The sequence below is a fragment of the Apteryx rowi genome, unplaced genomic scaffold, assembly GCF_003343035.1.
Source record: "Apteryx rowi isolate R43461 unplaced genomic scaffold, aptRow1 scaffold_251, whole genome shotgun sequence".
NCBI classification, from domain to species: Eukaryota; Metazoa; Chordata; class Aves; order Apterygiformes; family Apterygidae; genus Apteryx; species Apteryx rowi.
The window spans coordinates 1,085,316-1,112,158 of NW_020448875.1; the positions used below are offsets into that span (position 1 = coordinate 1,085,316).

The window sequence follows — 26,843 nt, forward strand, 5'->3', positions numbered from 1 at the left end:
TAAGGCTGGTTTGCATTAATAAATTAGTTTGGAAAGCACCGTGGTTTGAGAGCAGTTTGGTTATCGCCGCCGTGGGGCTGCCTGCTCTGTCAGAAGAACAAAGTAGGCAGCTGCCTGCACAAACCGTTTCACCCACCTGGTTTTCATCCACGGCTGGATGAGAGCTGGGGCTCAGGAGGAATTGGAAGCATGATGTGAACAGGAGACTTTTGATTTTGGTCTCACAAGAATTAGTTATAGATCTGAAACTAAGTCCTTCTGTAGCCAATGCAAATATATCTCTATTGGTTTCCCCATAACTATAATGGGAGTAATAATCTACTTGAGATCCTCTGAGGTACTGCAGTATTGATTAATTAATATGTGTTAATGATGAGATATGACCATCACTGTTTGCGTTGCATGTTTCAAACCACCTCTCAATATATGATTTCTGATGGAACCGGACAGTTTCAAGGTTCCCGTTTAACGTTTACCTGTATTAGCAGGTCGGTGCTTATGAACCTAACTGCCAGCAACGACAGAGCTGTCGTGGGAGTGGGTAGAAGCCTGCTGACCGGAAGAAAATCAGTTTGAGTAATACAGATTAAAAAGAACTGGATTGAAGTCTTGTCTTCAAGACGAGGCCAGATCATCCTGTCCCAGTGCGCTGGCTTGATCGTGGCAATCATCAGCCCCTTCTCTAGGCGAATTCAACTTGCTGATCCAGGCAGACGCTAGCACTGGGTTGGTCGAGCTGCTTATTTTCCTGCTGGGTTAGTGAAATGGGCTGGTTTGTGGAGGTTTCTACCAATTCCTGGCGCTGGGCAGGAGGGCAGAAGAGCCGGACCAGCCCCTCCTGCAGCGGTGGTGGGCGCTCGGCTCAGCTCCCCCTCCCTCGTGCATCTGCAGCCTCAGGGCTTGCATCTTCAGAAGAACATCAGGGCCTCCTCCGAGCGGGTCACCGAAAGATTTGGGTTTGCTCTGAAGACGCAAGCTGGGTTTTCTCTGCGTAACGTAAGGGGAAATTTACCTAATTAAGGCCTGGGTTACGCTGGAGATGTTTGATGCTTTAAGAGCACTAATTAGTATGGGGGGGGGGGGTTTAATGCTTAAAAAAAAAAAAAAAAGTAAAACTAATATGGCAGCAACTGCGACCAAAAGCCCATGTTTTTGCCATTATAATTTATATTCTTCAAGGAGCTGCTGTTATCTGTCCCTGAGTTGTTCTCCCAAGTATCATCTGTGTCTTCGCTGAGAGTGCATGCCAGTAAAACTGCACTTGCAAACTGTTTTCTAGTGGAAAATTTTTGCTTTGTAGTTAAGCGCGAGATTAGGTGTAGATAAATTTCAGTTATTTTCTGTGTTTGGATTGACTTCTCTGAAACTAACAAAATTTGCTCTTAAGAAAATTGTTACTGCGGGTGATAGATTCTGTGGGAGAACGAAGGTGCCTGAAGTGCTTCCAAATGTCTTTACCTGTGGAATGGAGACGGTGGAAGKCCTGCTGGTGGTACCTTGCCATATCTGATGCTGTAGATGGATCCTTTAAGATGAGTGTATGCATGTGAGAAAATACTCAAATTCTAGGCTGGCTCTTAGTCCCTGCCTCCTTGCAGAATCCCTGTGTGACTTTGGACAAGTCATTTTGTCTTGTCGGAAGGCTGGTGCCCTGTGTTGGAGCTCTTGCTCTCAAAAATTAGCATAATAGCACTTTTCTGCCGCGGTGGGGTATTCTGTAGAAAGATGTGTTTGAACTATATGGAGCCAAATACTTCAACTAGCAGACGTAATGCGGAGCATTTTGAGATGCTGTCTGGATTTCAGTAAAGAGGTGGAGGAGACAGAAGACAATATAGCTACCCCGGGAATCTTGACGGCTGTGAATGCGTGTCTTGCCAATCTGTGTCCAGGTCGAGCCCATGTCTCATGCGGTTCTCTTGCCGCAATGACTCTGATTCTTCACATGGGTTAAAGAAAATACTTCAGTGTGTTCCTGATATCTGGTTAACTGTGAAACTCAAGTCCTTTCATGACTGTTGCAGAGCTTATGTACCCAAAGTTTAATCTGTGGATCCCAAATCGAAGAGCTCCTCCTTTGCTCTTGGCACAGGGCTGGGCTTTGGTCCCTGGTTCGACACTCAGCTGCTGCTATAGCCTTTCCTGGTGTCCGTTAGTCTTTCTGATCCCTTGTTCTGCCCTTGAATCCAGCCTCAGAGTTTCAATTCCTGCCTTGTTGCTGTAGAATTGCAACAATAATAGGAAACCCGGATTTGAGCGGTAGGGAACATTAGGGTTAGACAGATAAAGCGTCGGTGTGAATCAGTCTGTGCCTTGAGCGGAATTCAGAAGTACCTGGCTCCCAGCCCTGTGCTTAGTCAGAGGTCAGTCCCTGGTGTAAGACTTGGATTATGACAATAATTGGCATTTATATTGTATTTTTCCCTTCTACGATTGATCTCAAGTTCACCTCTTCTCCAAGGATGTAAAATGGATACTATAAAGGAGAGCAAGTTACTTGCCCAAGTTGAATCAGCGGCAGAACCGCCAGGGTTCGCTTACTGCCGATGGGCCAGTACCCCGTAAGCAATATTTGTGAAGAATTTCAGAGGCTGAGTGGAGGAAGAGCATATACAGAGCAAGCGAGACTGGGTTCGGGGCTCTTTAACTAGCTCGGAAACTTGAGGCCTCCTGAAGAAATGATATGTTGATATTCTGCTCTCAGCTTGCCTTCTATAATTTGTGTAGCGGTGAGTATTTGATTACGTTGGATTTATTTTCAGAAGTTTCAGGCTGCTCTTATTAACTGTCACCATTTTGATCGAAAGCATATGGCAGTGTTCTGCATTCATAAGGCGGCGTTTTGCATTCATAAACAGCAGCAGTGACGTTTAACCTCGATAGATCAGCTCGTAAGGCTGATTTCGCTCCTTGGTGCAGTGCGAGGTTTTCGTTGCGCTAGGATGAGAGCCGTCATTAGGAGCATTACGCTGTGTTTGCGAATCAGGATGAATGGGAGCAGGGCCCTCTTTGAAAATCAGGGCTGCGAGATGCGACGGCAGGAGGTAATTATGCTAACGTATGGGTAAGGGTGGCTCCGTGTTCGTTGACATGATGAGCACTTGAGGCCTGACTTTTTTTTTATTATTATTATTTTTTTTTTCCCTCCTCTCTTGAAAACTGGTACAACTCCACTGAAGATCCCRGAGTTGCTCCTGATCAGCACAAGCGTCGGCTGAGATGAGTCAGCTCCTCGCTGCTCCGTCGCGCCCCGCCGTTCTCAGCATCGGCTGCTGTTTCGAAGGTGGCTTTGCTTAATGTGGCGCAAAGCTCRGGGCCTTTCGGAAGCATCGAGATGCGTGTGGTCTCTGCCCTGCTTACGCTGGGGTATAGATCAACTATTCTGCTTGCGAAACGGCTGTAGCTCAGAAATACCCACTCTTGAGCGTCTTGTAAGCCTGAGCGGCATGCTTTGGGAGGAGTGACTGGGTGGTACGAAATGGAGAAGAGGAAGGAGCAGTGAATGAAACATCTCTTGGGTGCTTGGATCTCATGAAAATGTATGGAGAAAGACTTGCATATATAAAGTATGGCTAAAAAATTAGACTGGGCAGCTAGAGGTGGAGTGTCAGGTTAGTCACTGGTGGTTCTCACAGAAAGTATCTGGATGGTGGTCCATGCGAATTAGGTTTTTGGATCTCAGGCCAGTCAGATAAAGAAATCATACTGCCTTTAGAAACAGCAGATGTGAGGTTACTTTCTTGCTTGCTGTCTAGATGAGAGACCTCACATCAAAGGGAAACGTAGCAGCCCTGTCATACCCAGCGAGGATCCTCACCGGGCCACGTTGTGGGGACAGGGCATGGGAAGCCAGCTCCCCTCCTGTCTCGGCTATACCTTTTCAGTAGCTGGAGGACGTCTGTCTCCACAACTGATTAGATTGCAGTTCTCACCTCTTCTGTGTGCACATATTCACAGCAAAAGACCTCAGAGGCTAAGGGGTTCAAGCTGTGAGAAAGTCTGTGATGATTCAACCACGTGTTTTGATTAACTAGTTGCAGAGAGTCACTTTTTGCTGTGTTCTTATGGATAACTTACTACAGCAGAAAGGCCATAATTTACACAGCTTTCACTTGTGGTTTTCTTCCCATATTTAAAGGGCGAGATCATATTTAATGACAACCAAAAAGTGGTGAGTTGCAAAAAAAATAAAAAAAGATGGTGTTATAAAATATAAGATTATGAATGCTGGAGATGCCATTAACAGGACAGYGTAGTGCTGTTAGGGGTCTAACCCTATAATAGCGATATATGCCATATATCACAGAAGTGTAGAAATTGGCATTTATCTACATCCTGTTTGCCACAGTTGATATGACTTTATAAAAATTGTGCTTAAACCAATTTCCAGACCKAGGATCCTGTCCTGAACGTTCTGGCTCTAGCCCACATCCATATTACGGAGATATTGTCAAATATGGGTCTTGTATCAAAAAGCACAACTGTTGAGGTAGGTGTCTTGAGCTTTGCAGAGCTTGTTAGAGCAGTGAATTTTAGGGGCGATTTGGAGAAGGACCTCTGCAGAAAAGGATCTCTGCAGTAATGCTAGAGCATGTTCTACTCATGTACGGCGAGCAGGAGAGAGAAAAATGATTTCTTGTGTTCATTAAAGAGTCCAGAGCCCTTTCCTCAAGTCTTAGAGGTGCTAGGGCCAGTGTTCTGGCCATGTTCCTAAACAGATAATTGAATTGCTTTGAACTTGTGCAAGTTCAGTTGGACGCGGAGTTCTTATCCACTTGCCACCCTTAGCCRGTTTCCTGGGATTGCTCTGCCGTGTTGCACCACCTAGAACATTCGCGTTGGGTAAGTGGTTCTTGCGTCTTTGTGGGCTTGGGCCATAGAAATAAATGAGGTGTGGATATGAAGGTGAGGAAATGATGCTGTGTTTTTCCTTGTTTTTTTCCATCAGTGGCAGAAAGATAAGAGAATAAAACTCTTTTTGTATCTGGCTATGTACCCCCCACTTCTTTGGCAGCTACTTTTTAAGATCGGTACTTTCAAAGTGGGGAGGTGCTTCTCTATCTAGAGGGAGAAACTCGTACAAAAATCAGGGTAGAAACCTCGGGGTGGTGTCACAGGACAAAGCAATGGTATCGTGAGCAATTTTCCCCCTAAGCAGCCTTCGCTCCAGAATGCAGCTTTAGCAGGCAAAAAAATGATGCTGCAGAGATACCTGCATCTGACTGGTTGGGACCTGCTGGAAGTTTCCTWTCTGTGGATTTGGAAGCAAATATAGTTCTTTTATTATTCAGCTCCTTACAGTTCTCCCTTCAATCTGATATTCGGGTACCTCAGGTTCCTTTTGGATGAGCCCGGAAAGATAAGCATGAAGTTTTAATGCTTTATAGATACCAGGAGGCAGTAAGTGGAATTCTGCCATCTTCTGTGGGGCATGACTGCCAGCTTAATGCAAGAARTGTAAATAGACTTGATATTTTAAGCTACCTTTTTCTACCAGGATCTAAATAAGTTTGATTCCTCTTAAGGATTAGGTTCAGTTGCTACAAAATTGCTCAGTTTTCGTTTTGTGCTTAAGTTGTATTTACAAGGGTTTGGCTTTCAGCATATTTCAGGGCGAAGAGCTCAAGGCAGTTCTCCCTTGGCTGGCACTTTTTCTTAGATATAGTCTCAAGCAAATTTGACAGCCCCACATAACTGGTGAGGGGTTTGGTAACTGATTAGAAGATGCAGCAAATGATTATAACTTGAGATCTGCTAGTACTGAGGATATTTTGCTACGTGGGCAGCAAAGCTGGACACAGTTTGACCACAGTCATTGCTCTCAGACGTAGCATTTGCTATCTTTATTTTCTCCTGCACCCCCTCAGTCATCCTGCCTGTCCCTTGCTTGTTTTGCTTCTTGTTACTTTTGCAGCTGATTATATTTCACAAGGAAAAAGAGGGGGAAAGCAAATTGAATTCAAGCTAGCTGGAGGAGTTCAGGAGAATAAGAGGCTCTTACAGCAATATGGTGGGGGTGAAGTACTAGGGAATATCCATTAATTAATGAGGTGAATGAAATTATGATGATTCTAAAATGGCTGATTTACTTAACTGCTTTGTAAATTGATTTTTAAACAAGATAAGTTTAATAAAAATATTTTTAAAGGAGAGAATAACTGAAGCCTTGTTAGAATAACAATTCTAAACAATGCTGGTGTGGTTATTCATTAAAAAGCGGTAGATGGTTGGCAACATTGGAACGTGTTCAATATTGCCAGGTTATGCAATGCTTGTTTTGGGTTTTTAATGGAAAATTCACAGTTCCTGTAGTCATTTTAAATGCATAAAACTCACTTAGAAATGCTGTTTCCAGATCTCACAGTCGTGTAGAAAAGCACATGAAAATGGGAATGAGTGTTCAAAATCCAGAAGACAAATAAGTGTGTCAGATGCAATATATACTGTGTATGTAAGTATAAGCAAGGCAGTTTTCACACCTGCGTATGACATTAGTGAGAGCAGTAGTGAGATGATGTATCTGATTTTGGTGTTCATTTTTTTTAAGCATTGAAAAATTACAAGGTACAGAAGATGCCGAAAAGGGTTGGAGAGCTGGAAGAATACCTTGCATGGGTGGGCTTAGTCTTCCAGCCATCCATACTGCTGGCCTCACTGGCTTTGGAGGTTTTTTTGTTTGTTTGTTTCCAAATTGCCAACATTTTTACAGTGATTGCGTTGACCACATATAATGGATTAAACCTGACAGTAGGATTGCTACTCTTAGATTACTTTCTGCAAAGCTTTTAGTAGTAGTCCATGTGTAGGTCCACAGGAGTGTGTGGACCGCAAGTTGAAAGTTATTGAATAGCTCATTGTCCCAGCAGAAGATGACCTTGTCCTGCATGCCTTGCATCTCTACGTGACGGGAACTACCGTACATGCTCAGCAGCTCCCCAGTGCATGAAAGCAGGGCGAATTGTAGACCGGACCAGTATCCCGTGTACAGCTGGACCAGAAGGTCAAGCATATTTCCCTGGCATGTAAGAAAACTGGAGTTCAGTATGTTTAGTTCACTAAGTGTACTGAAGGACACTTTAATCTGACAGAAGAACCCAGGCCTAGAAGCTGAGCTCTGACAATTTAGACAAATTAGGAATGAACCCAAAATTTTAAAGGGAATGACTGACTGTGGCAACAAACAGCTAAAGGAAATCTTAGATTCTCTGTTGCTTGACGTTTTTGAGGCCATCTGGGAAGTCATGCTTTTGTCAGACACAAGTTTTTAGGTTCACGGGACTGGGAGGACAAAAGTTTTAGACTTCTAGGTCTGTGACATACTGGAGATTAAACTAGATTATCTAAAGTATTTTTTGGTATTAAACTCAAAGAGTCAGTAAGGGAGGAATTTTAAGTAGACCTAATTCTGGGTTGAGGTCCTGGTTCACTAAGTCCTCCAGTTCCACAAGTACTTGAGCACGTAAAACTTGGGTATTGACAGATAAATGGTCCAGGAAAAGGTGACATTAGAAAAACTGGTACAAAGTGACAAAAACGAATTTCTCTCTGAGGAAAAAGAAAGCTAGCATATCTAGTGAAAACGCTCTCAAGACCAAATGTTTAATGAGAGATTTTCTATTTGAAAACTACACTACTCAGAGCTGACACTGGGGCCTGTCAGACTGTGCAGGAGCTTGCGACGTGATACAGTGACAGTAAGCCGGTGTGACACTTCTGTTCTCCCAAAGCTTAGAGGGAAGGCGAGAGCAGCACTGCCTGCTCCAACGTGGAGGAAGAACCTAGAACACACTGTCTGTTTCTGACTGCTCCTTGTCAAGTTCTGGATGTCTCCGTCGGAGATGTGACTTCCAAATCTTAATTGTTATCATTCCAGTCAGTTGCTCGTCTCCTGCTACATTGGCTGCTGTACTCTCATTTTAGTAGAATAATCTGGGTGCTTGTCTTCTAAAATTGAAAATGGCTTGTACATTTTCAGTAATTAATTCTCCAAGGGACAGCACATTCCTRTTGGACTGAAACACTCACAGGCTCTATCCTGTCTGCTGTCTTCTCACGTGGTCAGTTCTTTGGATGGCAGTCATCCCCTTGCATTGTCTTCTTGCTTCCTTTTCCCACGTACACATTTCTAATGTTAAAACAGTGAAAGGGGCTCAATATTTGCAATAAAGACCAAAGCTAGGACCTTCTTCTTGGTTTTGTATTTGCCATTTTCAGAATGGATAAACGCATCCTGGCTCTGTAGCACTGCCACAGCACTGTGCTGTAGCTACAACCCTACTAAACAAAACAGTTCTAGGGCCTGTTCTTCAGCCCTAAAGTCATCTGGTCACATCTGTACTACTAGGCCATCCTACTTAGCCTTGAAACTGGGTGGCTTCATCCAGACAGCCCATTTGTAGTTTCTCGTCTGTGCAAAATCATGAATAATGCCTGTGAACTGGTCGAGAGTATACTGGTTGTTCAGTGCCAAAGACCGTTAGAACAATCTAACGGTGTAGATGACTGTGTTTCAGTGCCTGTTCCTGGGCATTTTTTAATTTACTAATTTTGACAAGGCTATACCCTCTGACTTAAGGACAGACCCTATTTCCTTGCCAGGCCAGGTCTGTGTCATGAGATGTTACTTCCTTGAAGAAATTCCTTGCTTCACCCCCAAAACCTGCTAGCTTGGTTTACTTTATTGTGATTCACATATGTGAGAAGAGATGAAACAGAGCAATTAAAAAAGTTTTGTCACGTGGCTCCTGTGTGGGACTTCCTCTGTGCTAGTGCAGAAATGGAAATGAGTAACGATCCTCAGAGTTTGAGGAGAAACAGGCAGCCTGGTCCCTGGAAGGGCTGGTATATTTGTGAAATCCATCATTCTCTCTGGTTTTAATGGAGTCCTTGGCATTTTTGCTTGACTTTCACAAGACTGCTCTTTGTCTGCTCTGACCTGTAGAGGTTGTACGGTAGCTCTGTCACGTCTCCCGGAGTTTGAGTGATCTCTTCCCCCTGCTCTCCTGCAGGAACTGTAATAAGCCCTTGACTCATAAGAAGATTCACAAGAAGGATGGAAAATGCCCTCATCTCTTTGCCAAGTTCTGTCCGCCCTCCATCTGCCATCCCTTCTTCTCAAGATCTTGAGTTTTGAAGGGAGAGATCTTGTCATTTTTATGCCATTTGGATGTTTTGAGTAGGCTTAGGAAGGAGAAGAGATTAAGGGAGCATAATGTGATTTTTCCATTCCATTTCTGGGGTCTGCAGCAATACATAGGAGATTTGTTGTTCCGATACCTTGGGAAGTTTAGGAGTTAAAAAAGCTTTTGACTAGCTACCATGGTGATTGAGTTACATGAGAAACCTGCTTTTGGAGGGGAAAAGGCTGTAGACTTATTTCTTTAAATGAAAGCTCAGTAGTAATTGGATGTGCTGCACTTTCCTTGTTAGGGCAGGCAATCCGTGACAGCATTCCAGGTTCAAAAGTTACTAACTTCAGAAATCAGACCTCAGTCAAATCAACTTTGGTTCTACAGGGCACTAGAATTTCCGCTACGGCTGTTTTATCTTCTTTTTTCAAGGTAGCAAAAAAGAGTTAGGGCAACTTGTACTCTTCATACTTCAGATTCAAAAGAGCTGCAATTCGTAAATCTCACAACAGAACTGGTTAAAACTTCTGCAGAAAAGTTCTACCTCTGGCCTAGACCTACCTGATCAGTTTGGGAATCTGGGATTTTTGTTTGGTGGATACTTAGGGATGAGCAAAATTTGGTCCATTCTGAAACCTAGTTGCAGCGTCGATTATTGAGCAACCACTGTCTCTCTGTAACACATGTTCTTCAAAAGCACAAGGGTAGCAACTGCAGGTTTATTGTAAAAGATGGAAGGAATACTAACAGGAGAGAGAGAAGTTAATWGAAAACTTTAAAAAAAGTTTAAAAGACAGCCCTTGTACCAGATGACGAGACTGGCATTAATGGGAGGTTTTCTGCTGAGTTTGTTTGGAGGTGGACTACTGAGCTGCCTTCTCTGTCATATGTGTGACTTAAAGCGTTGGACCAGAATTGGTCTTTCCTGTGTATAAGGTACTTTACATGTCCCACAGAGAACTGCTGAACTGAAGCATTTGCTTTTACATTTCACCTTATTTTTAGTCTGCTGGAAACCATGTCTCACTACACAGATGAACCAAGATTTACCATAGAGCAAATAGACCTGCTTCAGCGCCTGAGACGTACGGGAATGACCAGACATGAAATCCTCCACGCACTGGAAACCTTGGATCGTCTTGATCAAGAGCATAGTGACAAATTTGGGAGGAGGTCTAGCTACGGAGGTGGTTCCTACAGCAACAGTACCAACAATGTCCCAGCATCTTCCTCTACAGCCACAGCTTCAACACAGACCCAGCATTCGGGGATGTCCCCATCACCTAGCAACAGTTACGACACCTCCCCACAGCCTTGCACTACTAATCAGAATGGGAGGGAGAGTAACGAGAGGTTGTCTGCATTCAACGGGAAGATGTCCCCTACCCGTTACCCGCTTGCCAACAGCTTGGCTCAAAGGTCATACAGTTTTGAAGCTTCTGAAGAGGACTTGGACATTGATGACAAAGTGGAGGAACTGATGAGGTTAGTAGAAGTCTTTGTAAAAAGTTTGGAAAGTCAGTGTAAGAAGTCTCGCGGAAATATGTATCTTGGAGGATTGCTCTAATAGGTATTATCAGGAAAGTGGGAACTGCTTTAGACAGTTATTCCTTTACTAGTTCTGCTGGTCACTGACTACATCTCACCTGCCTCCTGGTCTTGTGTAGATAGCCCCTGGCCTTGTGTAGATATCTCACGGGCTGTTTCATTTTTGAAATGTTTTTCCCCATGCTGTTCCAAGGATTAAATTTCGTGTTAGAGCACTAAATTTCCACCCTACTCTTATTCAGAAGACTTCTCAGAGTCTTAATTTGCACAAATCCTCCTCCACCAATTTATACCCGTTGAATTTCCTTCCATGTGCAGGGGGAGTAGGGAACCTGCTTGGTTAAGGCTTTCCACTGGGATCTGGAGTACCTGCATCTTATTTGTTTATAGTTTGTGGAAAGGGCTGACTCCCTCTGGGATTTGTACAGTCTGCAGATTGGCATCAGGAAAATACAAACAGGAAGAGGCAGAAGTCTTCAATAAGAGCTAGCTGGGTTTTTTGTGTCCAAACTGGCCTTCCTTTACTTTTAGCCACTTCTTATTCAGCAGTATGGCAAAGATTAAAGGAGGGGATTATACCACTGAGGCTGAAAGTCAGAATCAGCAGCCTTGATAGCAAAATGAAATAAGGGGAAAGGCCAAATGTCTCAAAATTATTTTTTGTCATAATTTTGGCCTTTTTTTCCCCCAAAGCGCGACGTTCATGAAGTACCTATGGGAGAAGTAGAGTCCATAAGCTCTGGGATGAAGGTGTGTTTGAAGTAGGGTTTGGAGACTTTAGGGTAAAAGGTGTCRCTGTTGGGGGAGAGGAATAGGTAAGAAAAGCTGATAGTAAACGATGCTGATTGGCACCAGGATAATGGGATAATGCAGGAAGATGGTGAGTACAGCAATATGCTGGAGTTCCCTTTGCTGAAGCTCAACCGTTCCTTTGAGTCTTGGGTTCCCATGCCCTAAGTCTCAGGTAGTGCTTTCGGTGCTTATTCATTCTTGAAACTACTTTTATTTTCAGGCATAGGGAGGATGAGTATTGGGTGCAGAAATAAAAGTGAACCCACGACATAGCATTTATTTTGATTTTGCAACCTTAAGCCTGCCCTGAATCCTGCTGGGGGAGGAGGAGAGAAGGAGAAGGGAAATTATCAAATAATAAAGCCTAATAAAGTCTGGTTTTAATTGTCTGCACCTTTCAGGAAGGGAAGGAGGAAGGGAAGGGAAAAGTGTGTGTTTACTGCAATCAAAATTTGCTGCATATCACAGTCCCTGTGCAACCACCAAATTATCTTCCTTTTAGCACAGTTTTAGTCCCTTCTGAACTATCTTTGCACACCTTTTAAAATTCATAATTCCAGACAAATAAAGGCTTTAACAACTGACACTCGTTCATTCAGCGTAAGCCAYGTAAGGAAGTAGATGGGGGGGGGTAGTGGTTGCAAAATTTTTCACCTTAAGGTCTTTTTCTTGAAAGGCTGAAGAAGGTTTGTGTATGTGTACTCATTTGTGTAGCTGTCCGTGCAGACCCTGCTATCCTTTATTTTTTGTTTTTTTGTGCCTCATTTTTATGACTTGAGGTTTTTATGCTGGTATGAGAGATTTATTCATCCCTGTGTAATGAAACTTTGTACATTCCATATGGCAGCCCTGCACCTACGATGAATTATATAGGACATGAGTCATCCATTCTCCTGCTAGGGTACTTTGATCAAACGTGACACTTGTTAAAAGAAGTGTCCACTGGTGAAGTACTTTGGCTATTTTAATGCCTGCCTTCCCCGCTCCTTTCCCCCCTAAACAAAGGAAAGAAAACCGTTTTGCATCTTCAAAGTGCACTTTGGTCTGTCTTTTTTTTGTGTGTGTGTGTTCTTTTGTTTTTTTGTTTTGGTAGGAGGGACAGCAGCGTGATAAAGGAGGAAATCAAAGCCTTTCTAGCCAATCGGAGAATTTCCCAAGCGGTCGTTGCACAGGTAACAGGTAAGAGCTCGGGGAGTCCTTTCTTCGTTTGGGGAAACCGTGCCTAGCTGCCTGCGTGTGCCCGGTGCAGATGTTGGAATATTGCTTGGCTTTCTGCATTGCAGTGCAGATCTGTCAGCTTAGTCATGATAATGTATGCCTTTGATTTAAGACCCATTGTCCCGCACATCATGGAACTTCCCCAGTGAATCACTTTTTCTTTTTTGTGCCTTGTGCTAGCAGATTTTATTTTACAGCGTTATAATAAGCCCAAAGTTCTTATCTTAAAATGAAAACGGTCTTCCTTAATTCTTAAATTGTTTGTTAAGCGTGGCAAATAGATGCATATCTGCATCTCTATGTGTGGAGATATATATGTATAATGTGTATTTATATTATAATATGTATATGAAAAGTCTGGAGACGCAGCTGTAGCCAGCATCAGTACACCCAGCAGCCTGATTATGACAGTTTTAAAGTTTTTCACTCACTTTGATTTGCAATTAATGAAAATCAGATGCAAAGTTGAGGGGATGACCGTATTCACTCGGATTTTACCTGGAAGGAGAAGTAGTTCTCTTTTTGCCCTCTGTCCCGTTCCTTATCTCTTTGGCATTCAGGACAAGCGAACAGACTGCGGTGATATCACTTATTCCTTTGGTGTATTTCCAAATCTCTATACAAACAGTAATGAAGTCTTATTGCTCCTCCATGGGGTGGAGCGCTATTACTTCGCCTTTACRGGTTCATGCTGTTTGCCCAGAACAGTGTGGAGCTGGTAGCAAATCTAGGATGAAGACTTGATGATAAAAATAGATAGCTCAATCCCATGTTACATCTATAACATTTATTCATTTTTAAAACTAAGCTTGAATAAAGACCTTGAAATAGATCGTTTTTAAGGTTCCGTGATGACTAGGAATGCCAGCCCAGCAGGAGGGAGGTTGTTCTTTTATGATATTTCCAGTGTTTGAAATGTCATAAGAACCCATCTGTCTGTGCGATCCGGGTTTGCAGGCTCTGTACATACTAGCAGTTCAGGTAGACAGGCAGAAATGTGAGCTCGAGCCAGGAATTCCTTCCACGTCTCTAGCTCTTCTCTGTGGCCTTGAGCAAATTGCTTGTCCTTCCCTGGCTTCAGTTTCATCTGTAAAGTCGTAAGAGTAACATCTTGTGTAACTCAAAGAAATGTTATGAGCTTTACTGGATGTTAGGAAGAGTGTGTTGAAAATTAGATACTAAGTCCAGTTGTTTGTTCTGAACCCAAATGGTGAACTTTCAGGAGTTTGTGGGTCACTGCCCCACTTCTGTGCAATCCTTGCCCGAATATAGTCTCTGAACGACCCATCTCTACATTAACTTCTGTATAGCTTTTTATAAGGTCAAACTAAAGGAAAACTTCCGACTTCAAGACTGAGGCTGAAGGTTCTAGCACCCTTTTTGTCCACCAGCAAGTCAAACTAGCTCTTTCTCTTCAAAAGGAGTAAAGCAAATGGGGAAAAAATTTCAGCAAGGCAGCCTTTCCCAAACCAGCCAGCATTTTTTTGATCAGCTGGACTACTGTATGCAGAATCAGTAGAGCAGAATCACCATGCTAATTCTAAGACAGAGGCTGTGTCCGTTGAAGGAACTGATCTGATTGGCCATGTGTCTCAGTGCACGTCTTGGCACCCCTGCAGCTGGGCTATAGCAAGGTCTAGATCCGTCTCTTCACACCTGGTTATTTTGCTGCTTCCTTCCCCAACTTACTGTCTTGGATTCCAGTTGTTAAAAGGTGTTAAGTTAGTGTTTAGCCTTTGGGATCTTTTGTTGTCTTTGCCAGGCCGTTCCTCCCGTAAGTAAATAGCCCCATCCACTTTATACACAGTTGCTTAGGTTTCGCTTGCAATGCACTCAAGCTTTCTGTGTAACATGGACGGGAAACCAGAATGCACGTACGTGGTGATCAGAAAAAGTATTACTAGATGTCTCTTTCTAGCCTGTTGTCTTTTTTGCAGGCCAAATCAATGGGAAACCGGGTAGATTTAAAGGTTGCGTGGCTGAGTCCTTTTGCAGCTGACCTGGTGGTGTTTCTGTGGACCTCTCAAATAAGAACACAAAGCGATATGTTGCACACGATGCAATTTCTCAAGCAAAGATAGCTGCAAGGCCTGTGCGCACTCTGACGCACCCGTCTTCTCCTCCTCTTGTTACCCTTTGCAGTTAAACTATGTCACCCTCCATATACTTGGTAGAAATGTCTGTGGGAGCTGGTTCATTTTAAATATAACGCTTAGCCTTGTGAATGCAGAATATATGATCCCAAATGGTATCATCTCAGTATTTACAAACTTAATCTTACTGGTAAAGCTGTCTGTAATCATTCAATAAACAAGGGAAAAATCGATGAATAAAGAGCCAGAGTGGTCAATAGCCAAGGGCTTAGGGAAGGTCTATAAGAATGGAGTGATCTGTGCTTTGGGGTCCTCTTCGTTGTATTGCACATCACGGTGGAACCATGTTCTTGCCAACGAAGGGACCGTGAAAGGGGACGATTCTGCAAGACCAGATCACCAACCCGCAGATAGATGCTGGTGTGCCGGTGGTGGTACAGGAACACGCAGAGYATGTTGTTTGCTCTCTCTCCTTTCCAGCATTAGGCATCCAAATCACCTTTTGTCCGAATGCAAACATAGGAAGCTGCTTCTGGAGCATCCGGTTAGCTGGGGCTCAGACATGGGGCGCATTTGACTTGCCTGACYGCTGACTGCTGCCGTCTGTCAGCTGGAAGTGCTTTGTTTAGCACATGCAATGAATGTGGAATAACGTGGTCTCAGCTTTTACCGTTCCTCTCTTCTGCCTTGGGGAAGAGAGGCAAGAAAGAACGGAATGAAACATGTATGGTTGGCTCTTTCCGGAATGAGGGTTGTTCGTCTTGGCTACCCATGCTGTGAACTTTCTCCTGTCTCTATAATACTTGGTTAGGCTTCTTTAAGAACGTGTGTGTGTGTAATGGGAGGGAAGAGTGGCATAAATCAGGGAAAGGAGTAACAGTGCATCTGAACAGAGTGACGTTAGACCTTTAGGCAGGAACCTAAACCTCCCCTTCCCTTTCTTAATGTTGTGCTTGAAGCTGGCCAAATTGGATTTATAAGTGATGAACTTCAGCTAAAACAATGTGTTTGCATGTCTTCAAATTGCAAATCTTGGATTAGCTCATGACAGAGAGTAAACTCCATTTTCCCAGATGAGGGTCCGGCTCTTTATTTCCCTTCTGCTTATCAGCATGCTGGTGCCCATCCTGTATCCTGTAACCTTTCTGTGCTTGGTGCAGGAATCTCCACTGCAACTTCTGCCATTTGGAGCGTCCATTTTACATCATTTCACCAGTTCTTCAACCTGCTTTGGATTTCGTTTAAAAAAAAAAAAAAACTTTCTTTTTCTTGTCTTAATTCTAACCTTGCAATGCGCTTGTAGAATACCTCTTCCTACATCAGGCACAGTCCTGCAAAATGCACTGAGCAGGCTTGCATTTAAAGACTCTGCAACAGTAAAATACTTTTCCTTTTATTTTTCTTGTGCTGCAAGGAAAGGGGATGGGAAATGATGGAGAGGGAGGATATATGAGAGAGAGACAGRCATGGACCTGAAGGCTAAAGTCAGCTGTTGCAGTAGAACAAATTTAAGGCTCTATTACTCTTCTTAAAATTACCAGAAACTTTTAAAGTTAGGTAGATAATGAATCTGACATGCAGAATTAAACCTGGAAGACATGCTGCAGGGATGCCTTGTGTAGYGATAGGAGAGAGCAGATTGGAAAAGAGTAACTGAGAGTATTAAATGGTGACTTGAAAATAAAGAAATGATTGATAAGAAGCAAAAACCTGGCATAACACTTATTAGTGCTGGTCCTAAATACAGGAGCTGCTTAATATAGAAACTTTTTTAATGGTGTCTATAATAAGATAAACAAGAAGCACTTGGGTTGGGCTCTGTATAAATAATCTCCTACTGATAAGAAAAATGACAGTATAAACAGGAGCTAATAATAGTTCCTGCTGAATTTCCTATCTTGTTGTTTGAAGCTCCTTTTAACGTCGCTGCCGTTTACTTGGGGGTAGGTATATAGTCCTAGGTGTGGCAGGTGAGATGCCAAATTTTTATTAACGTGAATTTGAAGTTGCATGCCGTAATTTGCTTTAATTGTCACCAGAATTGTATCTGGCCACCAAGCAGGCTTTGGTCAGAGGGTGAAGGATAAAGAGGTAAGTGTAAGCTTAGTAAAAGACGCTGTCTCCTGATTTAAGCATTTAGGCTTAGATGAGGGGAGTTGTTTTCAGAAACGAATGTCTTTCTGTTAGGTGCTAGAATGAAGGAGAGAGGGAGGAATATACGCAGATGAGCTCTTTGCAGCACAGCTAAATGCTTTCATGGATGATGCCTCTGCAAGGTTTGGAAATATTGCCTTTTCCATTTTTTACACGTGGGGAGCAAAGGGAAAAAAAAAGACATACTTCCCTGAGGTCACGGTGGAAGACGCCTGTGGCAGAGCAGGGCTTTTAATTAAGATTTCTCAATTCTTAGGTTAGTACCCTAAACCCTAACCCACCACTTAAAAAGGGGGCAAAACCCCACCACCACCAATAAAACTTTGAGGTATTTCTTTTGAAAAGTACGTAACAGACGGAGCTTTCCAATGTGCAGTGTTGCTAACCTTCCCGATTAGTCTTCCTGCGCAATCCAGCCCTGCCCGACTGTTTCTGTCTTAATTGATCTGAGGTCTTTAAGACTTAGCTTTATATTATACTAAACACACACAGCATCTAGTGAGATGGAAGGCAGCCTCGAAGMACTGCTGTAACATAAATAAAATCCCTTAAGTGCTGGAACCTAAATACTGAGGTGCTGAGCAAATCCAAACCAAGTGAAACTTGACTAGTTCCATTGCGAAGAGAATCCAGAAAATACTGATCAGCTGAAACAGTGAGAAACTGGATTTTAAAAACACTTTTCTTTGTTGTTGTTTTTTTTAATACTCATGGGAACACAGGGAAAGATTTGTTTCTATATGATTTCGATCTTTGCAGGTTTCCTGTTAACGAACTTTGCTAATCTCTTAAATTGATAGATGTCCTTTGCAAGCACTTATTATATGTATCTAGGACTTTGCTTACAAACTGAAGAATTTAGATACAGTCAGTTACTTTCTTCTCCAAATCTGATATATTCCAGGTGCTTCTAAAAATCCCTCTTGAAGGAAACATTAAAGAAGTTCAAAGTAGAGGCAGAGAACAAATCAACCTGTGAAGGTGAAAACTAGTTACCAGAGCCTTGCAGAAGAGCAGTTTTGAGGGTTATGAACAGGTTTGCACTGCAGATACCAGTTGCCTTCTGTTTGTGATGTATTTAGCCGTTTCTTTCATGTATTTGGAAGGGAAGTTTTCCCAAAATAATTTCTTAGGGAGAGAGTGGGGCTGGCCAGAGGAGCATGCATGTGCTGTCATCTCAATTTTTTCTTTTTTTACGACTGTGGATTGTAACCTGCTAGGGGAAGGAGTGGTGGGTGACACAAGAAGTCAGCGTTTGATTTACTATAATCCTTTGTCATTACCACTTCTTTCTCCAGTATTTTCCGTGAGGGAGCTAGTAGTGCTCGTCACAGCGTGTTCCTGTCCCTGCTGAGGCAGAGCCCAGAGGATGTCACTCTGCCTTGAGGTCCGCGGTTCAGCTCGAGAGTGAATTTCCACAAGACGGTTGGATTTTCAGTACTCCGGAGAACTTACTTCATTAATCTGCTTCTGGCAGCGGGATGATTTATTTTTGACTGCCAGAGCAATTTCCTAAAGTAGCATGATTGCAGACTACGTGGCTCGATGGTACTGATGGTGGTACTAGTCAGCGTCCCTATGAGTCAACTGTATAAAATCAACTGAAGATGCTAGAAACTGTAGCAAGACAGTTTTGGTGGGGAGTGTTAATGAAAGGGGAGAAGGATAGCTTTGTGATTAAGACACTGTGCTGGGGTCTAGGAGATCCTGGGTCGGTTCTTCTGCTTCTGACTTTGCGTGTGACCTTGAATCAGTCAGACTGTTGGAATATGTAGTTTTGGGGCTTCTAAACTGAGCTGACATACAGGGGGAAAAAAAAGTTCTGTGTCTTAAGAACAAAAAGAGGAGCAGTGGTATAGGTAGAGGAAACCATTAAAAAGCTCAGCTCTCACCTCGGTCTCTGAAACAAGAAAGCAGAATAATAAAAAGTAGAAAAAATGACAGAACTTGGGACTTCAGGGGACCTCTAGAAGTCGTCTACTCCATGCCTGTGACCAAAAGCAAGATCAGCTACCTAAGCTGTACCTGACAGATATTATCTGGGTTTGCAGCATTGCTRCAGAAGTCAGCTAGCCAGACAGAAGAACGGGCTATGGGCTTTTTGCTAATGCAAAAGGTGCTGTGGACTGCGCTGCTGCTCGTGAGATATTGCACTCAAATAATAACGTAAAAATCAATCGGATCAAAAAGCAATCAGAAATAATTTAATAACTTTAATTTTATAATTTTAATCGAAAATAATTTATAGTGCTGTCTTTGAATCTGAACATCTCGATGTCCTTTACAAAGCGTGTGGACACGGCAGCATGCAGCCTGAATCGTTTGGCTCCTGCTCCTTTGCTCCGTCTCCAGCACGTTGTCTGAAGTGGCTAACATCTGTACCGCTTTACGACAGTATCAGGCAGCCTCTCGGGCAGAATTTGGATTTTCCACTATGTGACTCTTGTTGAAGGTGCTTAATCTCTATTTATAATTTTTATCAAATAATGCTTTGCATTTGTATCTTATGTTGTTATCCAGACACTGAATAAACACTAATTCAGTGCAATAAGCGTAAGTGGACTGTAGTAAACAAGTAAATTATTGCTGCTGTTACCCACTGATTAATAGGAGCCATGCAGCCAAAAGCAGCGAGACACAAACATTTGTGTCCCACAGCACTGTGTTAAAGAAATGGCTTTTATAAATCGTGACAGTGGATGGGAAGCTGCGACTTTTCAAAACTTGGTCTTTTCATTGACAATCAGGCATCTAGATTGCCTGATTTCAACCAGATTCAGGCCTCGTTTTAGGCTGGCGGGTTTTATCAGCTTACATTGATTTCTGTTTTCATCATCTTGCGTGCTTCCGCAGAGACATTTGAAATAAATTGGCAGAATCCAAGGCTTGTGTTTGGTTGAATAATTCCACTTTCCTAATAGTAAAAACCCAGTTGTATATCCCAATATGGGCCCTGGGGATGATCAACTCTGACTGCCCCAGCTGTTTCTGAACTTCTTCTGCAAAGGCAGCCTCTGGGAGCAGGTATTGAGATGACCAATAAATGCACAGGGGAAAAAAAACCCAAGCCAGGAGATGTTTTGTGGGCAGAACTCTGTCGAATGCCAGTGAGCTTCTGAGCTTGAAGCCTGTCCCTTTTCCACAAGACAGTTAAAACTTCAGAGCCTCTAGAATTTGTGTAATGAAGAACAGTTAAGAGCATAAATCCTGTGATTTTGAAAATCTGGCTGGAGTTAACCCACCTGAATATGACACCTGAGATTCGAGATAAATCATTCTGAAGTTAACTAGCTTCTCTGTTCAATGCAAAAAAAAAAAAAAAAAAAGGCATAGTAAAAATCCCTTATTATAAGCGGTAAAACTACAGGGGGTTGTTTTTTGTGAGTTAAATATGATTATGAGATCTTATAAAACCTTCACACATCTCAAGAGGCGAGAGAGAGTTTGATTTCTGTGTGGAAACCAGCCTTCTACTTGCCTTCGTATTACCACCAAGCAGGTGTTGGCACAGGTGGTGTTCAGCAGTATATTGTTTCTTTGAGCACCTCCTAAAACTTTAATTCTCAGGAGAGTTTATGTGGYGTTAACCCTTTCTGATAGCTGGAGAGCCTTCTTGAGACCACAGGGAGTTCTCCTACCTGCTATACTGCTTCAGTTATTCAGCATACTATAACTATTTTGGAGTACTTTTTGATATTTTCAGATGAATCTGCAGTTTCCCTACTACTTGTGCATTTTGAAACCTCTTGCTTTGTTTGGTCCTTCTCCCTCTAACCATCTTTTCACCTCTTTCTGTGTTGATCCTGCATTCTGTGTCATGCTTTGGAAATAACTGTATCAGCTTCTAGGTATTTTTTCCTTTTTACTGTTTCCTTAGAAATCTTATTTTTAAACGTAATCTTGGAATTCTGGAACAAATCCTGTGTGGACCTCTGTTTTGTTTTCTGGCCCACGTTATAGCAGCTGATCGTTGGCTTGCTCCATTTCTGGGGTGGTTTGRTCTATATGGCATGAACTGCTTCCAYGTCTATCTTCTTATTCAAGCATTTAATGATAATAATCTCCTAAGCATCATTCTTGATATATAATTGTAGTAAGGGATTTGTTCCCGTTTTACAGATGAAGACATCTAAGAACCAGGGAAGCTGTGGTTTAGATGTGGACAGCACAAGTCAGTGRTAGATTTGGCTTCCCAGTTTGTGTCCTTGTTGCTTGTAGATCGGTTGTGCTRCTTCCAGAATTTATCTTGAGTAAAGCTGGAAATAACAACAGCGAAAAGWTAAAGCATTTAGGAACAGGATGGGGAGAAGCTTGAACTCTGTATCTTTTCTATGACTGAAGCATTAGCTTTGAGTTCCTGGGCTTCTTAACACCTTTTATCCGTATATAAATCACTTTAAAATGTTTTAAAAAGAACAAGTTTTCTCTTCCTCTTTCTCTTTTTTTTTTGTCTTCTACAGGTATCAGTCAGAGCCGGATCTCCCATTGGCTGTTGCAGCAGGGGTCGGACCTGAGTGAGCAAAAGAAAAGGGCATTTTACAGATGGTACCAGCTTGAGAAGACAAATCCTGGTAAACAAATATAGGCTAAACAGCTCCTGCTGTTTTATTTATGAAAAAAAGCCTTTTGTCACTTGTTTTGATTATCACTAATCATTCGCTGCTTGGCGGTGCAGTGTATTCCCTCCGACCAGCTTACTTTTTAGGGAGGGTAGGAAGAAAACTGCATTTCACTTGCAGCAAATGATCCAGAGCTGACTCATCTGTAGGTGTCTGCCCAGGTCTTTAGTCATGGAGACTTGGCCTGTCCTCTCACCACTGGCTAAATCTTGGAATCAGAAGCTGTCAATGAAGGTGCAGTCAGCTGACTTGAAATATATGCCAAAGCTCTTAAGAATGAACAAAGAGAAAACATTAATAATGTCCACATAATACAAAGTTACAGCAAAAAAAAAAGCATTTAAGCTGAGAGGAACTTTGAGGGAACTTCAGGGGGTTTTGGGTTGGACCTGAAATTCACAGACAGGATGTTGATAGTCATAGTGATGTTAGAGATGTGTGTTTCAAATCCCATCTGCTTCTCCTCCAAATATAGAAAGAGGAACAAAGTTCCTCATTGTCTTTAACTGACCGACAGTGTGCAAAGTCRAATTAATTTCTTTGCACTGTTCTTGTCCATAGTTTTTTTTGACCGCAGTTCTTGTCTTTCCCTTGCACACTTCCATTGTAACGATCACGATATTTACCCTTAATTTCCTTTAAGCAATGACACAGTTAAATTAACTGTGTCATTGATTACAAAAATTTAAGACTCAGCCTCTCTAATGTAAACTTGGCTTCAATGTCCAGWATTCTATTAAGAAAAATTCCAATGAAAACAGATCCTCAAAACGTCTGCTTTGTATGTAAGCTGTAAGTCAAGAGGCTCCAGKGCTTGTCCGTTGGCCTGAGAATGCCTTGGCTTAAGGTTGGATGTGTTCAAAGCCAGAGTTGAGCCTGTCCTTTCCRTTAAGTGTCTAGAAAACAGCTCTAAAGAATGAAAATGCCAAGGGGTGCGAGGTGCTGACAAGCTGCTGCGATTGCTGAGGAGCCTTGCTTTTGCAGYGGCTGGAGGTGTAACGCCAAGGATCGGCAAAGTTGCTGGATACAGGCTTTCAGTGTCAGCTGCTCTGAAAGCCTCACGCTGGAGGCTGTGGAGCAATTCCCCACCGTTTCCCTTTGATGGAAGGTGTTTCCTCCAAAACAGTGGAGAGAACTAGAGCTGGTGGAAAGCAGACTTTAGAAAAATCCAAAAAGTCCTCACCTGAAGATGAAAACTGTTGCGTAGATGTTCCCTGTAGTCATGTGAATCTTTTCTCTCCAGTATTGCCTGGAAATTTTTAGGAAATAGTACTGGGATAAGAGAAGCCTTGTCAAAGCGAGCACTAAAATCTTTACTTCTGCCTCTTACCCTTCTTTCTCTCCCGATATCCACAAGCTCACAGCTTCTTGTTTGTCCTTTTGCTCTTGAGAAGTGTCTAAGGARGGAAGACTAGCAATACTGGCGGTTACAGCTTAAATTGAAATGAATTGACRTTAACCTCTACTTCTCTAATGCATTGTCTTGCTGAGGTCTTGTTCAGTTTTCTTTTTATTCACGTGGGGAAATTTCTTGAAGAGRGGTTGTCTGAGTTTAACCTTTTCTCGAATAAGAGATCTTAAGAGATTTTCAAGTAGTGYGAAAGGCGAAAAGGCTCCCCTGCCAATGCCGAGAGACTATTCTGATGCATTTAAATTCCCTTTAGAACTAAATAAAATGTGGCTTTTTTTGAGAGGCTGGGGGAAAGGGGGGGGCTCTCAGTTTTCGTATAGCTAYTGGAAAAGTCTGCCTGAGGAAAATGTGATTGTATTTACTTATTCRTTTTAGGATATTCCACTGCTTTGAATTTTTGCCATCTAACATGTTGCAGGTCAGACTGGCTAGCCAAGGGATAATTAACATGCGTTTGTGCTGACAGCATGTACAGTGTCTTAACGGAGATACCAACCATGTCCGAAGAATCCTGTTTTTAAACTACTGTTAGAGAACAGTTTGGAGCCTAAGTTTTGGRTACTATTTACAGTATCCTGTGATTAGTCTGCAAGGCCTGACTAGACTTTCTGCTGCCTTCTTTAGAGAGTGAAAATGAGAAAATCGTTAGAGCCTCCTGCCATACCCACAACGGAGCAATGCAGTCGCTGCAGTCCTAGTTGCTCTCTGYAGATGTCCAGTAAGACTGTCCTCCTCTGAAAAAGCTTAAGAGATTAAATGAGTGGTATGTTTTTTTTCTGAACAAAGTTACTAGAAAGTGACATCTGGCTTTCTGTTCTCATATATCCCATCTTTTCCAGTTTCAGCTGCTGGATTTGAATCCTTTTCCTTTGAGAGACGCATTCAGGTCCCTCTGGGCGGGAGCACATTCGCTGTTGAGTTGCCAATGGGCAGAGTGAGGTCTTTGGGAACGTTTAGTTCCCCCTCTTTTTTTTTTTTTTCAGTCCTTATATTTGAAAATAGATCTTCAGACTAGGTCCATTTTCTGCCTGAATTCATTTGTGTAGTAACRGAAAGAGAACTTTCCCTTAAAATGGAAACGGTTTTGAAGGGCTAAGAAACCCAGTACAACCAGTTTGTGAACTGGAAAGGAAGAATAGTTGTTTCACGAGGAAAGGACTGGAGACCGCCTGGCCGACCTGGACTCTTCCCTTGGCTCTGCCACTTTTTCTGTGTGACTTTTAGCAAATAGTTTCAACATTGCACCTCGCTTTCCCATCTACCATCTAAAGACGAGACTCTTTCCTCTCTATGACTTGCCTGCCTCGCCTGTAAGGTCCTCACAGCAGGGGCCATCTCRTACCATGCTTATATACTGCACCCAGCCAGGAATTTCTGCAGTGGTATAAGGGACAAAAGAAGACCTGTAAATACATCAAAAGAGATCCTTTTTTTTTCTTTCAAATATATAGCGGTGCTATATAATGCTTTAAATGATCCATAAACAGTCCTGCATCTGCTAACCCAAGAACTTCATTTTGTGGAGCCTTAGGACAAACGTTTTAGAGACGTTGCTGCTCTTAAGAATACAGAAAGGACTTGGCAGTTCTGTAGCTTTCATTATTTTTACCAGCTTTCTTTGGCCTTTGGAATATGCTCTTTGTTGTTTACGTGCTTTTGATTGCTTGTTTTGCATGGATATTTTCTRTATTTCTCATAGCTTTGGTGGTGGTTCTTCAGAGAACTTCAAACAGCAGTTTGGAACGTTACAAAAGAGACCTGAGCCTCACGGATCAGAAAACAGCCTGTTTTCTTACTGAATGCAGTACTCTTGCTCAAAAACGTCCTGATCTGTGTTCTTCTGGTAGAGTTAATGGCAATGCTGTGAATTCTGATGTTGAAGTGCTTGTAAATTTTTCTGGGAACACTTGCCAATTAGGGTGAAAGGCAGGTTTTTGTTGAGGGGAAGAAGTCAGTGTTCAATGTTAGCGTTTGAAAGCTCTCTRATCCAATTAATAGGGATGCTTTTCATTTAGATTGGGCATTTTTTGGACGGGCACCATATCTCTTGTGTTTTGTAGAGGACTGAGAGSATTTTGGCAGTCGATAAATAGTATAGGTTTCAGAAGCCAGTATATGAGGGCATAGAGTCCTATAATGTTCTGATTAATTTTTCAGAACCCGTGGCTTTTAAATAAATAAATAAATGTACATCGATAGTTAGCCTGATGAGTTTAGCTGGCACTGGGTCTTGGGCAATGTGGGAAGTTTGTTATGAAGTAACTTTAGCATTTCTTTTGCCTCTGTGTACTGCAAACTGAAGCCGGCATCGAGAAACGGTGTGTTGAAGTTTCAGATGGATGCAGGCTGCTTCCATGTAAGCTGGATATTCTATCTCTACCAGTCTCGTAACAGGAAGGCAGCTGTGGTCACCTTGGAGAAAACCATGTGCTCTTTCTCCTTGAACAAAAGGGAAAAAGCAAGGTAGTTATTATCAAGATGTAGCATCTCGTGTTATTCCCATAGCAGCTCTTGTTTAGCTATAAAAGAAAAGCTTACAAAAAAAATCAGGGGCTGGATATCCTGGGAGATTTGCACAGGGAATGTGTTGCTGGTGATTTACTATTTTACAGAGCTTCACCGAAAATAGTCCCTTCTCTGATCCTTTCCATCTAAGCAATGAGCTCTGCAGGGAACCTTTTGCTGTGCAGGCTACTGATTCAAATCTAGCCTGGCTCAGTAGTAACTGAAAGTTGTTTATCATGTGATGTCAGGTCAGTTTGGCTAAACTAAAGCCTGATATCTGTTCTTATCAGTATAATATATGATAGGTACTTGCTGCAAAGACTTGCTACTAAACAGATTCTTGGATCTGGGAGATGGCCCGGGGCTTGCTCCAGCCACCCCGCGCATCACCCCTGTATTGCAGTGCCTCTGGGAGCCGTGTGATGTGAACCAGCAGTTGCGTGGGACGCTTTTAAGAGCAACACCACTTTTTTCTTTTGGATAAGTACGGGGGATGTGCTGAGAGAAGGAAGGCCTTTGCCACGAGGAATTTCCAGTTTAGCGATGGAGCTGCGTTCCAGTCGCAGGCACCGCTCGTCTCCTCTTCCTAAAACCCGCTTGCGGCTTCCTCCAAGTCACACCCCAAATTTGAGAAAATACTGGCTTGCTCAAAGAAAATACTGTTTTGTTGCAAAAGGTACTTGGCGTTGGCAGCTAGCGAGAGATGTCACTTCTCATTTTTATCTGTGAAAGGAGTTCCTCCTAGACAGTTCACCTCTACGCCCCTTACAGATGTCTTATTTTTTGATGCATATACTAAGGCAGAAGTCTCGTAGTGCATTTGCTCCTCTCATTCTGCTCAAGTAGAAAGGGAGACGTTTCCCTTCTTAAAAGCTATTTGAGGGATTTGTGAAAAGACTCTACACTAGCGTCAGCGTGTAACTTCCTAAGCTGTAAAGAGGCGGAGTTGGGTAGAGGGAGTTTTGGAGCGATGCTTTGGAACAGCAGGATAAACAAGAGCCCAAAGGGCTCAGTTATTTGAGGGAGAGAAGAAAAACCCCCTTGGTTGCCATATCAGCGGTTGTGGCAGCGGTGCAGACGTCCGCAGATAAATCTAAGCACATATTGTGCCTCTGTGTCCATTCAGATGCTTCTGTCTTTGTGCTTGTGCAAAAGCAGTGGTGTGTACGTATTTATAATTCTCCGCATTCTTCTCTCTTATCTGCTGCTGGTTTCGCTGTTGCTCTATAGAAAAGAGAAGATAGGTAAGTTGATTTAGCAAGGCTACCAAAGCAAAAAATATATATATGCATCTTATATCAGTAAGTGAACGTGTAAGAAGCAGGAGCAAATCGGTGCTTTAAATACAGATATTTTTTCAACCTTTGTCTGCAAA

General features: G+C 42.6%; 1 protein-coding gene and 1 non-coding gene across 18 annotated transcripts in view; both read left to right on the forward strand.

The window, feature by feature from the left end:
* HMBOX1 (homeobox containing 1) overlaps nt 1-26,843 on the forward strand; it is a 117,236-nt gene that overhangs the window by 44,719 nt on the left and 45,674 nt on the right. For 16 of the 17 annotated variants that reach the window (XR_003253682.1, XR_003253680.1, XR_003253681.1 and 13 more), the window contains exons 3-5: nt 10,134-10,613; nt 12,562-12,647; nt 21,394-21,504. Coding sequence is in view for 4 of the 17 variants with exons in the window: in XM_026066956.1 (XP_025922741.1) it covers nt 10,134-10,613; nt 12,562-12,647; nt 21,394-21,504 (677 nt within the window). In the remaining 13 variants the exon portion in view is untranslated. Of the gene's footprint in view, nt 1-4,788; nt 4,843-10,133; nt 10,614-12,561; nt 12,648-21,393; nt 21,505-26,843 lie in introns of those variants that run through there. The other variant, XR_003253689.1, reaches the window with a different exon arrangement.
* Nucleotides 25,710-25,896, forward strand: LOC112966672. Its single transcript, XR_003253696.1, has one exon. It is a non-coding gene; the product is annotated as a U2 spliceosomal RNA (small nuclear RNA).